General features: G+C 43.0%; 1 protein-coding gene across 2 annotated transcripts in view; it reads right to left on the reverse strand.

Annotated features, from left to right (window-relative positions):
• epha4b (eph receptor A4b) overlaps positions 1-16060 on the reverse strand; it is a 73077-nt gene extending 57017 nt beyond the window's left edge. For both annotated transcript variants that reach the window (XM_058645502.1, XM_058645494.1), the window contains exons 1-2: positions 15899-16060; positions 3005-3069 (exon numbers count right to left, since the gene is read on the reverse strand). In XM_058645502.1, coding sequence (XP_058501485.1) covers positions 3005-3069; positions 15899-16013 — 180 coding nt within the window. In that variant the 5' untranslated portion in view covers positions 16014-16060. The remainder of the gene's footprint in view (positions 1-3004; positions 3070-15898) is intronic.
• Between the last annotated feature and the right edge of the window lie 352 nt (positions 16061-16412).

The following is a 16412-nucleotide window of genomic DNA, read 5'->3' on the forward strand; positions in this document are numbered from 1 at the left end:
CACTAAATGCAGGGAGAATTATTCCTCGTAAAAAACATTACATTCATTTAGAGACATTCAATTTGAAACAATACAATTGGCAAATGGCAAAGGCTTCATATTAATTGTTTTAGATTCAATTTTTCTATGCAAATTGAATAACGTGGGGACCTATCAACAGCATTTATATACAATACTGAAATTATTTTCATTCATTTATTATCACACGACAATTACGAGCTGTTTCATTACCTTGTAATGAGCTTTATAGATCTCTTTATAGTAACTTTATAGTACACAGCGGGTCTTCTTTCATGGGCCCTGTACAGGTTTTCTGGTAACATCCGTCCTCAGTGATCCAATTATCGTGATCCCATCATCACATCGTTCATAAGTACGACTGTTCACACCTGGTTTTAAAAGACGTCCTGAACGTGTCTCCTGTGACCACGTGTCACGGCGCCCCCGTCCCTGCCCTTGAGTCAGAAACACACTGACGTCAATCGTTTTTAACGAGTCTGATGGTACAGATGTGTTTATAGTCAGCATGTTTGTGTGTGTGTGCGTGTGCGTGTGCTCGAAAAGCTTAAACAACGGTTTTAAATGTTTACAAAAAAGAATGAATTCATGTAATAATGTACTGGAGGCAGTCGCTAATACGTCCTAAAAACAGATTGTGTTTTTGCAGCAATGTGGACTTGATATGCGTCCTCTGACCACCTCCTAATGTGGTGTCTTTGATCGGATCTGAGGATGCTTTCAGGAGGTATAGGGACTCTGTGGTTGTGATCTTACCGTGTCACTGAGAGAGACGTTAATACCAGGTCTAAAAGGGGTCATGCCTCCCGTCATGGGAACCACTTGGTTGTAATAAGCAACTGTACCCCTGGATGCCACTAAGCCCTACACACTGGCCCTTTAATATTTGAATCGTGTGATAATGCACGTTAATCGTGTTTGGAATGTTGAACCAAAGCACGTTTAGAATTATAATAAACAAACAGGACAAAAGCAGGTACATGTACATCGGCTTTATATGATGTTTATATGATGAGACGAGCTGTTGAAGGCTGATGTTAAGTGGCACAAACACTCGTTACACTGATTCCCTACCACTTAAATACAAGGTTATAAGCAGTAACATCTCGTCATCCTCAGCCCACCTGATTAAACAGTTTCTGCCGTTTCCCTCTGCAGTATTTAACACTGAACTGCTGAGCAAATAGGATCTTGTTGCTTAGACCATATTTAATGAAGAAAAGCAACTAAAGTGCAGTCACCTTCATGACAAATCACCCACATTAGAATTCCTATAAGTCCTCTCCACACAAAAGAACACACAGGGAATGTTTACGGCCTGGTTGATGTGCCTGTATGTGCACAATAAGAACGTTAAGCACAGCAGATGTGTCAGCAGGCATATGCGCAGAGGATGACGCACCTTAGCTTCAAAATATAAGCGCTATAGGAACATGAATGAAGCATTATTCTCTAACTACAAGGCCTGTTTTCCTCACGTTTGTTCCCTATAGCTCCTATGTTGTTGAGAGACACTGATGTGAGACGCGCCGGTCGTTTGGCTGTACTTTGTGTTGTTTTGTACCTGTTTGCCTCCTAGCTGTTTATTATAAACACAACTTTAATATTGTGGCATCATTGACAGATGAAGCAGAAGCAGCTGGTTGATTTATGCAAGTTACCCTTTCTCGTTTTTGTCTCTTTTAACTGACGGTGAAAAGACTGAGAAAAAAAAACAAAACCCAAAAACAAACAAACATTCATCAAGATAACATCAACTTCACGTACCACGATGCATTCATCCATCCATTATCTACAATGTCGACACAACCATGAAAGCAAAAACTTGACCAGCTTTAACCAATTTATGAACCTCCTTTCTCAGATAAAACAGCTGATTAAGGCTGTGTCACAGTCCAAAAACACTCGGATGCTTATTTTTCAGTTTCTGTACACACTCGGGGAGATGCAGCCAGATGCTGACAGCTCATGAATGAAGACATGCAGGATGAGGTTGATTACATACTGTGTATATATATATATATATATATATATATATATATATATATATATATATATATATATATATATATATATTCTTTTTTTTTTCGAGCTATGACATTTCTTTGAGGGTAAACTAACAACACATGTGCTTTTCTGAGGCACGGTTAAGCCACTCCAAACTAAGCCATATTTTCAATAAGACTTACTTGAGTGATCTGCTTTTAAAAATGAGACTAAAGCTTTTGGCTTAGCTGCAGATGGAACACATTCTGCTCATCTGCAACGAGCCCAGAGAGGAGAACAGCATGCACAAACATCCACACTATGGCTTTACAATCATTGCATTTCAATTAAGTGAACTTGATACCCTTGATTGCTTGAGAAACAACCTTGCTTAGCTTCAGCTGCCTCTTCTCTGCAGCACACAACCATGAAACCGCGTGTGGCATCCTGCAATTTAACACACCGATGCTGAATGGGGGAGAGGAAGTGTGACTCAAGGGGAAATAGAATTAATTCAGTGCCATTCAACAGCTCTTGGTGCAAGAGTGACATACAGAACCTGCTCTTAGTTCTTTATTGAATACACTTTGTTGCTCTTTCGCTCAATGCTCTCACACTCTTCCTCTCCTCGCACTTCTCCGCCGTCCCCGCACACACGAAAACAACACCAACATGCCCACATCGTGTCCTCTCGTGTAAGGTTGTCCACCCCTCCACGCCGTCACTTTACTCCATCCCAAAAATCCACACCGTTTTCAGAGCAGCGGAAATAATTTCCAAAATTCCCTCTGCAGATTCCCAATTTAGCAAGGAGCGCTGAAGAACTCGGTGCTCTCTGAAACACACTCGAGTGCTGCTGCAAGCTCTGAGCTCTGAAGTCAACACAACCTGCCACTGGTGATCAGATTTATGCTTTTGGTGCCAGCTCCAAAATGCAGAGAAGATGATATCTTGTTGTGTGTGTGTGTGTGTGTGTGTGTGTGTGTTAGACTGTACTCACCCCCTCATTAGGATACGCCTCCCAGCCCAGGTCAGCCAGGGCCGACATGGAGTCAAGCAACGTAACTGCGAGAAACACAGAGAAGAAAACACACGTAAACATAGGGTTTCATTTAGTCCCCGTGTCCTTAGAGCCGCGATAACAGTGACGCTCTCGAATGCATCGCATGACATCGTATTATAAATCACCCGTAGTAAACTCGTGTTGTGTTGTGTTGTGTTGTGGAGTACAACAGCCGGGGGGAATCGCAAACAGTGGTGAACCGATAATTTACACTTACTAAGATTTCCGTGGTCGTGCTGCACTCGTTGTGGTTCAGTGAAATGACATCAAGATGTCATCAAGATGTCATTTCGCCCTTAAACCTCTCACTGACTTTCAAGGTTTGTTTAATGTTTGTGTCCTTGGAGGAGAGAGGATGTTGTGGTTAAGTCGTACTAATTATGGTTACCACTAGGGCCGGGCAATAAATGATAAAGGTGTATATATTTTCCTGGATATAAAAACAAGATACACTTGATATAAATGCGGTAGAACCAAATTCCTCCACTAACTGCCAATGAGAAACGGTGCTTTGTACCAGTCATGTGGCTGAAATACCTGCAGCCACGTCATGTTACGCCAGACGTGAGAGCGAGTCAAGAGCGAGGAGAAAATGACCACAGAAAATCCTATGGACACCTAAATAGACCAAGAAGAAGAAGACACCTGCAGCAGCGCCATCCCCTGGAGAACACACGATGCCAGACTTGAGATCAGCCTGAGATCCAAGAATGTGCCGGTGACCCTGCCCAGACCATAGTGGCTTCTCTGTCGTATCACATATGCAATCACCTACTTTATTGCCAAAGTGCTTAGGTTTTAGAAGTAAAAGTATTAAAAAAGTGAGGAGTAAGGATTGAGCAAAGGTAGCTCAGTGGTAGGACATGTTGTCTTTCAAGTGGAAGGTTGTTGGTTCAATTCCTGGCTCTGCTAGTCTATAATGTGTTATTGAGCAAGACACTTAAGCCCATGTTGCAATGTGGATGGACCATGACCAACTCTTCTTCTGATTTTATTTGATAATAATGACTAACAAAGATAGTTAGAAGAAATGTAGTGGAGTAAAAGTTTCTAGAAATATAAATCAAAAAAGTAGAGATACGTGAATTGAAGTACTTAAGTACAGTAAGTATTTGTACTTTGTTATATTACAACACTGTCAGTAACTGCAATATATATTGATATCGAATGATATAAACAAGTATATCATGATAAGATTGTTTTGTCCATTTCGCCCAGCCCCAGTTACAACAGATTTTCAGGATGAATGAAACATAGCCCAATGATTAAAATGACTTATTTAAACCACATAATCATTAATATGTATATATATATAATAGTGATTGTATATATACATAGTGAAAGAAGACACAAACACTGGACTGTACACTTCAAGCTGTTAAATCTGAAACACTTCTAGATTATCTTCTTCCGGTCACTCATGAAAACTGACAAAATATTGTTATTGTTTTTGCCACGTTCATCAAGTAAGCTACAAACATTTAGTTGGAATAGGAACAAATACACACACACGTAAAGTGTTAATGTAGAATGAATGGTTCAAATTCCTGAGTGACAGGAGGAAGTGGGCAGTGGGAGGAAGCATGATGGAAACCTGCTTATGTTGTGTCCACATGTGTGTATTACCCATATAATGGAGACTTAAATCTGTTTGTGTAGTCTAATTATGGAGACCTGACGAAAACCAAGTGTGCATCACTTGTTAGGTGCGGTGTGTGTGCTTGTTGAGGCTTGGCTCAGTCAGGTCCTAATCAAGCCTTCAACACCACTGACCATCAATATTTAATCAGTATCCTTCTGCAGAGACTGCTGCTTAGCTCTTTATTCTCTCACACACACACACACACTGCGGCTCTCCTATATTTGTCCCCCTCTTCTTGAAATCTTTGAACCTCCTCTTTCAATCCACAGATCACGGATCAGACATCAGAGTCACCGACCTGACACGATGTAAACTGAGTGCATCGCTTTGAAGTGAGACACTCGCATACTCCCTCCACTTTTATAAGGTGCCGGCAGTGACCTGAAAAAAACCCCGGTCGAAACTTTACAAAAAAAAAAAAAACACAATTTGGCCTCCTGAATGCAAATGAGACTAATCACTCAATTGAGAGGGGAAGAGAGTCCCTCTGTGTCTCCACACTGCCTATAAGGTGTGGTGAAGGAACTGTAAAATTGGTCCAAACCTCCTCTTTTTGTATCTTTCCTTTTTCTTTCGTTCTTCCTTTCTCTTCCTCTCACACTTACGCAGTTCATCAGGCCTAACTGAATCCCAGCCATTCTCCCCAGCTCAGCACACCGTGACAGCAGGGAGGCATGTCATTAGTGTATATTTGTGTGTATGTGCGCGCAACGGCACATCTATCTGCACGTGTGCTCGCACACAGCAGTGTCTGTGCGAGAAGACGGACGGAAACTATAGTGCACGCGGTGTAATGAAGCAGAGAGAGGAGCTGCGTGGCAGAGCTGAGGTGAGAGAGCGATAGATTAAATGAGGGGGGGGGGGAACAGTGGAGGAGAGATACTGAGCAGCTAAAGGTCAGAGGCAGCCTCCAGTCTATGTGTGTACTCGGAGAAAGCTCAAGACAATTTAGACCACTTTCCTCTGGCCGTGTGCATTTGAATGGCATACAGAAATAGGGACTAATAGTATAATAATATGTCATTTAAGGACCTGAAAGACACACATGCACCCATGGAGAAGGCCATTCTTCTGCACTGACGCTGCACTGACCAAACCTTAACTTTAACCATTTAATGCTTAACCCAACCACAATTCAAATCTTGGTCCTAAACAGAACCAGTTCCTCAGAAGCGAGCTTCTGCCTCATCTGGACCAGAGTCTGGTCCCCATGCGGACTACAGGTCCTGACAAGGCCAGTGTTTATGCCAAAGGTCCTACTATTAGTGTGTATTTTATGTGTAGTAGTCAGGGTATATGGCTCATATTGTATTAGACTTTTTTTTTTTCCTTTTTCTGATATCTGATCCCATCATTTCTGCTTTTATTAGACTGATATTGGACCAGCTCATACATTTAAGGCACATAATTCCAGAACCGAGGTTGTAAAACCAAAGCTATGTGCATTCTGGACAACGTCAGCGCAAGGAATAATACAAATCATTTTGTTTGTAATTACATTTTTCTCTTTATGGAATTTGGGACGAACTGTTTCTGCATTTTGTAGATGTGTGCTTGACAGGACTACGACGGAGTGTAACTGAAGAAAACACATGTTCTGAATCCATGTTGTGTCCCAGTGGGAAAACACACATAAACACTACACACTGACACTTTTCGTCTTCTCCTCGCACCTCATGTCAATACCACTTATCACTTGTAATCAATGACTGGACTCATCAATTATGTATTAGGTATAGCTTCCTGTCTGCTGACATGGCAAAAAGGACGTATGTTCGCTCTATGCGTGTGTGTGTGTGCATGTGTGTGTGTGTGTGTGTTACATACAAAGCTCTTTTGACTCAAGCAGAGGTGAATCTTCCTCTTCGTATTGAACATGATACCTCAGTCTTTGTCCATCCATCTCTAAATGCTCTTAACCTCTTTCTCTACTCTTTGTCGGGGGGGAAATGGTTATAATCTGTGTGTGTGTGTGTTCTTGTATTTGTGGCTTTGTGAGGACCAAAAAAATCATATAAACCATACGGAGTAAGGACATTTTGGCTCAGTGAGGACATTTTGGCTGGTCCTCACATCTTTAAAGGACTTTTGGGAGGGTTATGTATGTCCATGAGGGTTCCTGAAGCGCAGACGTGTGGTGTGTGTTTCTGTGTGTGATCTAAGCCTGGACCAGGCCTGCTGTGGCGCCAAACAAAAACAAGCTCCTCACTCAGTCATGTCATTCAGTCACACACACACACACACACACACACAGCAGCATGAACACAATCTGCAGGTTGGTAAGCAGCGAAACCTGATATCTCATAATCACAACAGAGCACGTTCCAAATAAGTGACGACAATAGACATACATCTACAAACATGGCCTTCTCTCTGTCTCTCTCTCTGTCTCTCTCTCTGTCTCTCTCTCTGTCTCTCTCTCTATTAAAACACCACTCGCACACAAACTAATCCACACATGGACACACACAGATTCCAATAATTCCCATATATGCTTTCATTATAGGGCATGGAATACTGAGGCACATGAGTCCTGATGACTGTGAGAGTTGTCTGGTTACAGAGACATGCTGTCTTATTGATTCTCGGGCAGCACACTGTGAGGTTGACATGATGAGACGGAAAGCTGAGGAGTAAAAAAGGGGGCGGAGGCTGCGAATTAGCGAACACTTCCGTGCGGAGTGCGAGTGTGCGCGAGGAATTTCCACGCCTCGAGTCATGCGGAGAAAACATTTTTTGCACTTTGTCTCTCCATCTCCTTCTGTGTCTGTGTCTGTTTTTCTGCTCACTCTTGTTTCCTCCCTCTGGGTTGTCTGTCTCTCCATGTCTCCCCTCTCTTTTCCCCCCCCCCCTCTCCTTCTCACTCTGTTTATGTCTTTCTGCCACACAAACTCTCCCTCTCTCCCCCCCTCTCTCTCTCACTGCTTCAGCTGGGCTGCAAGAAGCTGTGATCCACCTGCCAAGAATCAAACAACACTGCCAACAGCCAAACTGGCACACAAAGAGATTGGGATGCTTTCACACACACACACACACACACACCTCACACTCTCTCTCGCTCACGCACACACACACACACACAACTGACTACCAGTGCCACAAAAACAAAAGGAAGACTGCACAATAGGACTACATATGTGACTACATAATGAGATCATAAGATCTCATTTAAATGGTTGAAAATAAGTCGTCCCTTTGTGGTGCCACATTCATCGTTTTCCTCATTGCTTTTTGTTTCTCACTCATATTTAAGCCACAGCCTTTTCTTAAAAGTCCAGATTAGATTGTATCAGTTTTTGCCCCCACACAGGATTATCTTTTTTCTTCCAGATCAGATTTGTTGTGTGTATTCCTGTTTTTTTTTTTCATTTTAAAAAGCGCTGACATCGACACTTTACAGTAATCCAGTGTACAAATCCTCTCGCAACAGAGCGTCGTCCAGGAATAGAAAAAGAGGCGGAAAAATGGTCAAATGCAAATGAGCTGCTGATTAGTCTTTTTCTTCTTGCAGATGTCATTTTGAAAATAATGGTTTGCAGGTTGTTTTTTTTCTCGATTCATTAGTTTTTACTCGGGTTTCTCGCACCACTGAATCACTTAGACCTCAGTGAGACAAAATAGTAAAAAACATATCAAAACATTGACTACAAAAATAAACCTAAAAATGAAACACAACCTCCTAAATGTCATATGTATAATATTCACTTTGAAGAAGATGAAATCAGAGAATGTGATTAAAAACAAAATGGGAATTACTGTTAATGGATGAATTGTTTCAATCGTATTCATGCGACCATATCTATAAGCAATACTATATGTGCACAACGTGTATTCTGTACAAAGACCCCACTGATAAATAAGTCAAATCTAGAGGTGCATCATTATTCTGGCTCATCTAAATTTAAGTCCACAGACGTGAGAGTGGTATCGATCTGCTCACCTAATTTCTTAAAATAATCACGAGTCACATCAGACAATAATGAGACCGAAATCCTTTTTTCTTTGCGATGTCAGAAAGGAAAGCTTGAGAGAACTTACTCTGCGACACACACACACACACAGAGCTTTTACTGCTCCCCATCCACTAAGGTTGCAGTTTCGACGAGTGAGTGAAATTGTGTTGTCAGGGCAACAAACAGGCCGATGGAGAGCAGGATGAAGGAGTGGGAAGAGTTGCGCTGTGAACTTTTGGGAACAAACCGATGTCGTGCAAAGACTGCTTGACTTTCTCTCTTGCTGTCTTTCCATCAGTCCTCTCTCCACTCATCCACAAACCACCAGAGGCTGTCAGTTCATCTCTGTTTCTTGAGTTTTTCTCCCTCCATCTGTGCTCCCATCCTCTGTTCATTCTGTTGAAGTTCAGTGTTGCTGTGTAGTTTTCCTACCCTGTTTATTTTTGTTTTATCTGATCCGTGTGAAATCCAGTTATGCATTTTGTGTTTCTGAACTGATGTTCAACACAGTATACGTGTACTCTACATGTATTTAGAGAGCATACTTCGTCATCTTATATTAGTATATTTTTTAAGGTTGCGATGAGTTGGAATCTACCGTGGTTTCAGATGCTGTTGGTTGAGCTTGATCAATGTTTTGAATAATTTAATAGATATGACTTTAATTCTATACTAAATTTTTCATTGATTCCGCTGCACTGCGTGTACTTTCTTACCTTCCATTTTCCTCAGAAGTCTTTTTCTGATGTTTATATGTATTTATTGATCCAATTCACCTCGCAAACACAAAGTTTGATTCCACTCTGGGAAGGCCAAAGAGCACAATTATCCTTCACATCAAAACACTACGACGATCTACACCACGGATCAAATCTTCTCCATTTGTGGAAGGTGTGAGGGTGAATTTTCATGAAGAGTGCTTCAGTGTAAAAATAACAACACAACAGCTGAATGTCCTCAACACTGCAGCCAAAATCTGCTTCAGTGGAGTGATTCTTTTTTGTGAGACGTATTCTCCACAGCCTTAAGGGGAAAGCAAAGTTCTGGCTCCCCATATGGCAGATGGTGTGCAAATAAAAAAAAGAAAAAAAAAACGTTTATGAAAATACTAATTTATGTGATGAACTTCCCCCTTCCACTGTGGCAGAAGGCACAAACCTACAATGCCATTTCATATACAGTGATGCTGCTGACGCTTTTCTGACAGACTATGATGGAACCACTGCCTTGGCGCGTGTGCATGCGTCTGTGTACGGTGCACGGTTGTTGAACACGAACAATGATGAACTGTGAACAGATAAATGCTTTTCAATAAGCTTCTTTCACTCATTTGCCAAAAACTCAACGAGGTCAAAGAGCAACACACACACACACAGACTCACAGCTGCAGTTCAAACCACATACTCTCTTTCATATATGCTCAAACAGCAGCACACCACGCAAAGAGTGACTGAGCAATGACAAGTAAGACGACGCAGGACGGCGTTCTCTCTCTGAATTCTAGCCCCTCTTGTCGCTTTCCTCCACTTTTCTGGGCTCAAAAATTCCTTCTGATGGGACAAGAGCACCCACATATATAATGTAGACAGTATAGAGTACACACACACACACACACACACACGGCTGTCACACAGTGGTTGGTCACAGGAGGGTAAATTGGCCTGGAATCTCTGGAGTGTGAGGCCGTGCATGGTAGTGGAGACGGAGAAGGAAATCACATGTCAGAGGAAAGTGTGCAAGTTGCTGCTCTAAACACACACACACACATGCACACACACACACACACGCACACAGTTCAGTGCTTGTCGATATCATACACATGCGATAATTGTCGGACAACTTGTCTGCTGCCTCAAATCAAACTTAAACCAATTTGCACTAAAGAGGACACACACACACACACACACACCAAGTTTAACCAGCAAAACACTGGCGCTCAAAAGCATAAAGCGTTGAGATAATAATGTATTATTATCAAAAAAGAAACAAAGGAATACCATTTTGTTTGAGTCAGAGTTGAATACAACCGGCCGTCTTTTGCTGCAGTGTGAAAGTGAAAGATGTCTATTATGAATCTTTTATGAAAAGTAAAATCATGTTTATGAATATTGTTTATATATATGTGTTTTTTATAGTGAAAAAAAAGAAGAAATCTGTTAAGTTTCGATCAGTAAACATAGCAACAGTAAAACTGCCTCATGCAGCCCAGTCTTTCACGATCGGTCAAAACTGCATCACAAATAACGAGAGAGAAAGAGAGAGAGAGAGGGAGAGAGAGATTCAATTAAATGAAACCAAATTACAGGTCAGGAGACCAGGAGGTGCAGCTGTGGTTGGTAAATGTGGGTGAGAAGGAGCAGTGAGTGGAAACAAGGAAAAGATTGTATGCGTGTGTTTAGGACGTGTGTGTGTGTGTGTGTGTGTGTGTGTGTGTGTGTGTGTGTGTGCGTGCGTGCGACGTGGTTAGGGCCCGGCAATCAGTTAAAGGCTTGTTCGGAGGGGAAGGGGTCGGCAGATATCGTAGTCCGAACTTCACCTCGGAGGTCACACGCACTGAGGGAGGGAAGACTTCCTCTGACATTAATGAGCTCTGCCTCTGACAGGAGTCATCCAGGCCTTAAACCTGCTCCGGTTCTGTTTGATATCGGTCCTGCATCTGGTTGAGACGCAGTCATTACTGGAGGCAACAGAGTGGTGGTGTTAGGTTGCCTGTCTTCTCATAGGAAAACACACACACACTGCAAAAAGCCCTGTACATTCATCCCAATAAAGGTATTATATGTGTGCATGAATAGATTTCATATTCCTTGTTAGTAAAATGAACTTCATTCTGTCCTCATTTTAAAAGGAATGTTTCAACATTTCAAGGAGCGTTACACGAGGATGTTAATACTTCAGTGCAACAGCAAGAACACGGTTAACTTAACTTGGCGTAAAGACTCGAAGCAGGCAGGTCTGGAACATGTAACTCTCATTTACACATTAGATGTCGTTCCTATCGTCTGTACAAATCCCACTATAAAAACAACCATTAATGGCTACGTGTTACGTTGTGTGCTTGGCGACGTCTTGGCCGGGTGCACTGACTTCCTCCGGACCCTCAAAATGACAACAAGAGCTGCAAATTCACCACCAGCGACTGCATATAAAACACAAAACAAATAGATGCTTGTTTCCACTCTGGCTTGACAGATGTGACATAAACATGTTTATATTGTAACTTTAAAGTTGCTGGTAAGTGTTTTTCGTTTACATCTTCAGACAAAGTCGGAGTTATTGCCCCGTTTCCAGGATTCATATCTGCGGGGGCTCCTGGCTGCATTAGATTTTCATCTCACTCTTGGAGAGCAGCAAACAAAAGCATATGTATATTGAAAAGGAAAAGTTAGTGAGTTTGCATATAAAGCCATATTTAGGAGCTGCCATCTCTGTGTGCGCGTCATTATTGATGTTCCGTCGGCAGAGCACAGAGAAATAGTCGGGTTATTCAGATCTCTTTCTTGTTTTTATGTTACCACGTTTTATGTTACTTTTCTCTCTCTTACGTGCATCTGTCTTTTTTTATAATCTCAGTCTACCATCACACACACACACACACTGAATCTATGAGGTGAAGCTCTCCCACAGCAGAATCAGTCTCTGTCACTGAGCTGTATTTATAACCCCATCTATCAGCCTGCCTCTGGAATATGTGACACTATTCTCCAGACCACGACCACCTAACTGCCCTCCAGCCATACATTAGGGCTGGGTGGGTGTGTGTGTGGATGTGGACATGCATGCGTATATGCACCCACTTGTGCCTGTGTTAAGCTCAAAGTTACAAAAAGAAAAGAAGAAGAAAATACAGTGGCTCACAGCTCCTGTCCAACTGTTGACAATCAGTAGAAGAGCCAGAGAGAGAGAGAAAAGAATAAGACAAGAGGGAAAACAAGCACGGAGAGAATGTGGAGGCAAGGAGGGAGGCAGATGTAGAAGAGGTAGAAAAGAAAAAACAGTATGGGTGCTTGTGCCTGCTGTCTCCCCCGCTGCTCTCTGATGAGAGCGGTGATCTATATCCTCATCTGTCCAAGGTCATGGTTGTTACATGGGAGCAAAGCAATATCTTGGAGTCGCACACACACACGCACACATTTTGAGATATGGCTTTGCCGATAACTACAAGCAACCATTATAGATTAAAGCAATTAAACCGGAGGCGACCTTTAACCGGACATTATGCCGCAGTCAGGATCTCGTGTGAATCATAAGACGCGTGTGTATGAGTGTACAATAAGTAAAGGGCATGCTTTACATATTATGCTCGGCTCACTGCTCGCCACTTTGCTAACCTTACAAAGCAATAAGGTGTTTTTCCCACCCGGCACCCAGAAAACGATCGATACCACTTTTCCATGATATCGATGTCACATCCTTAAATATCGACTCAGTATCGATATTAGCGTATACGTTATTACCGTAATCTTCAAATCTTTTCTTCGTCAGTTGCGTTCATATCATTGTACACGTACTTTATTTGAATGTAGATTTCATGCAGAATTGGGAACTCAAACAGTCGCTTGCCTCCGTCAGTACATTCTGGCAACATCCAAGTTGCAGGGGGGGAAGAAAGAATAAAGCTCCAGTCGTGCTGTGTGTTTTTCTAGGCTTGCTGAGGTATATTTAGAAACAGAAAAATAGAAAGGGGTGATAACTCCCCAGCATGATTCTGCACTGGAAGGGGAGCAGAGAAAGCACAGAGTGCGGTGTGTGCAAAGACACACACCGAAAAAGAAGGGGGGGGCAATTATTGTTCCACTGGGACGGAGAGGATCCAGAAAGAGAGTGAAAGAAAGGGTGAGGACAGCGGGACAAAAAGGAACCAAGCAGAGAGACCTGAGAGCATCCACCCAGCTGTTACATCAGTATGCCCTCGGGGTTCAGACACGTTGTGTGTTGGGCTCCCTCTACTGGCTCGCAAGCACACATGCACTCCTTTGTCTCCCATTTACTTCAGACAGGATGTTTCCTCATCTCAACAACTTGTGAAAGAACCCATTTCCACCTCAGATCATGTTCCCGAGTCCACAGTTAGCAGCAATGTCAAGCAATTCTATTAGCGCTGCGCCATCATAACTGCATTTCTTGTAAATGCCGACAATTTCGGAGCAGATCAATAGCTCCAGTAGTAAACTAAGCTTGTTGACAACTTAACACCATTTTCCCCGCGAACACTATCCGCTCTATCAAAGGGACTGTGTTCTTAATTGAGCCTTGAGAGCTGTGTACAGTGCATCTCCTTTTATGACAGCCTCGCTCCTGCTACTAGACAGACTCAGAGGGAGGATTTCCTGGAATAACATGACTGGCGAGATGCGTGGGTGGGAGAATATGTACACTCACAGGCTCGTACATAGGTACACACACAAACACCAACTGGCACAAAGGAAAGCAGTCCCTCGACGAGGCATGCAGTCACAACAGTGAAAGCTGACGGGCGCACAAAGCGGCTGGCAAAAAAATGGCTTCATTGGATCACTGTCCTGCCGTGACACACACAAACACACACACACCAACCCTCCACTACACACACGTACACAAACAGTGTAGGCAGTGACCTAAAAGGTTCCAATTAGACCTGAAACATCAGGACAGAGAGAGGACGAAGGACAGAGTGAACTCACACACACGGCCAGGCAACTGGCAAGTATTAGAAACATGTGTATTACATATGAAAGTTTTTTTGATTTGCCAATGGCCTAAAAACAACCTCTCAAGTTGAACACGATCCACAACATACACACAATTCCCATGCGTTTATCCATATCAACAGGGGTTTCCTTTGGCTTCCAGGTGGTTACATCATTCATGCTCATTTCAATGAATATTTCAACAGCATGTAAGTGTCTCCCCTCTCGCTGCATTGTCTACTGCTGTTAGTAAACTCCTCTGCCTTCGCCACTTCCACTGCCTGTTCTATAACCTCCAGAGCTTTTTGCTCTGCAAAAAAAATCCTTGGGGCTGTGACATACATTCAGCTTATATAGTGTTGAGTCAGCCAGATACAGGAGGTCCCACCAAACCTCAGTGCGTGGGGTGTGTGCGCGTTATACTGTGTGTGTCCACCATCCTTGTGAGGATATGTTGACATTATGAGGACATTTTAGCAATTTGTTTAGGGTTAAGATGTGGTTTTGGGGTTAGGTTAGGACAAGAGTAAGGTTTAGGGTAAGGGCCTATAGGGAATGTATTATGTCCTGACAACTATAGAGACAATTGTGTGTGTTTGATATGGGTTATGGACAGTTTTTAATATACTGCGTGAGTGAGAGCGCGCGAGACAGGGGAAACATATCAGCGGAAGACAAATCATGCGGCACATAACAGGGATTTGTTGAGCTGCAGAAGAAATACTGAGTGGAAAGCTCTCGACTCTATTGAACGAAATGATTCACAGAATGTCAATCAAGTCACAGCTGCATCATCTTCAGACAGACAGACAGACAGACGGGCAGACTGTCTCACAGCCAGCAAGCGAAAACAACACCTCAGACTCAAACATGCTTCACAAACCAGTTCATTTTTGTCTCCACTTATGGTGCAAATTCACCTCGAAAGCCACGGGCGCCCATGTTTCACCCCACTGAGCAGTCAGGAGTAGTTAGTCAGTGAATGCATTGGCTAATTTCAGGCTGAGCGTCAATGTTAATACAATAACCAAGAGAAGCTCAGCAGCAGTGTGTGACAAATGTAATGTAATTGCTGCTCCTTGTTTGATGACTGGGGCACGAGGCTCATTTTTCTGTGTTATAATAAAGATTTCTATAACGTAGAGGAATTTGACAGAAAAAAAGAAATGTTTCATAGCTAAATTATAATAAGTTAACAATAGTTAAACAGATGAATACACTGATGATGATGATGATGAAGAAGAAGAAGTGTCACAAAGTTACATGTCTACATCAGAGCCTCTCTTTATCCTCAGCATGTCGGGGCTGCGTTGTCATACAAAATTAATTCTCGGGGAAAGAAAAAACGTGACTAACAGTTCTGCCCTTTATCTCCGCGTTCCTTTATGCATCATTCATAACCGAGGCGAGCACTTCAGTCTCCGCCACTCCACTCCGCTCCCTGCGCGGCCGGTGGAGCCGCGGGACAGCGGCTCCTGGCTCCGCCAACGCACGCAGCGCAACAACCAACCAACATCATCCGTCTCACTCCACCGAGGTTCACGCGACCCGCCTACAGGACACCCACCTTCATTCTCCGGGTAATTCCGTAAGGCTCGCACCGGCGACAACGCGTGAAAAAGGAGCAGGGAGCACAGGAGGGAAAGGGATGGATAGATCCACAGGACGCGTGGTGGTGCCATTTTCAGGCTGCGCTGCGCCCTCGCTGCATCCCTGTTGGTGGTGTCGAGTCGTTGAGCGCAGCCCTGCGATTGAGGAAAGAGAGGAGAGAGGAAAGTGAGGAGAGAGAGAGAGAGAGAGGGAGAGAGGGAGGGAGAGAGAAGTGGGAAGGAGGGTCTACATTCAGCCAAATCCCGTCAATCTGCTCCCCAGCGCTGGAGACTCCTTGCACAATACTTTCACTGGAAAAAATAAAGGAAAAAGAAAAAAAAAGATTCTTTTGAGCCCTGAACAGGTAATTCAGCCTGATACGGAGTCTTTATGTTGGCATTTCTGTTGCAATATTATGATGCATGTCTTACAAATGCTGTGATCTTTGGCGCGGATGGAATGGTTTGAGTTAAAGTTTTATGTACATAAAA

Source organism: Solea solea, chromosome 1 (assembly GCF_958295425.1).
Source record: "Solea solea chromosome 1, fSolSol10.1, whole genome shotgun sequence".
Lineage (NCBI taxonomy): Eukaryota > Metazoa > Chordata > Actinopteri > Pleuronectiformes > Soleidae > Solea > Solea solea.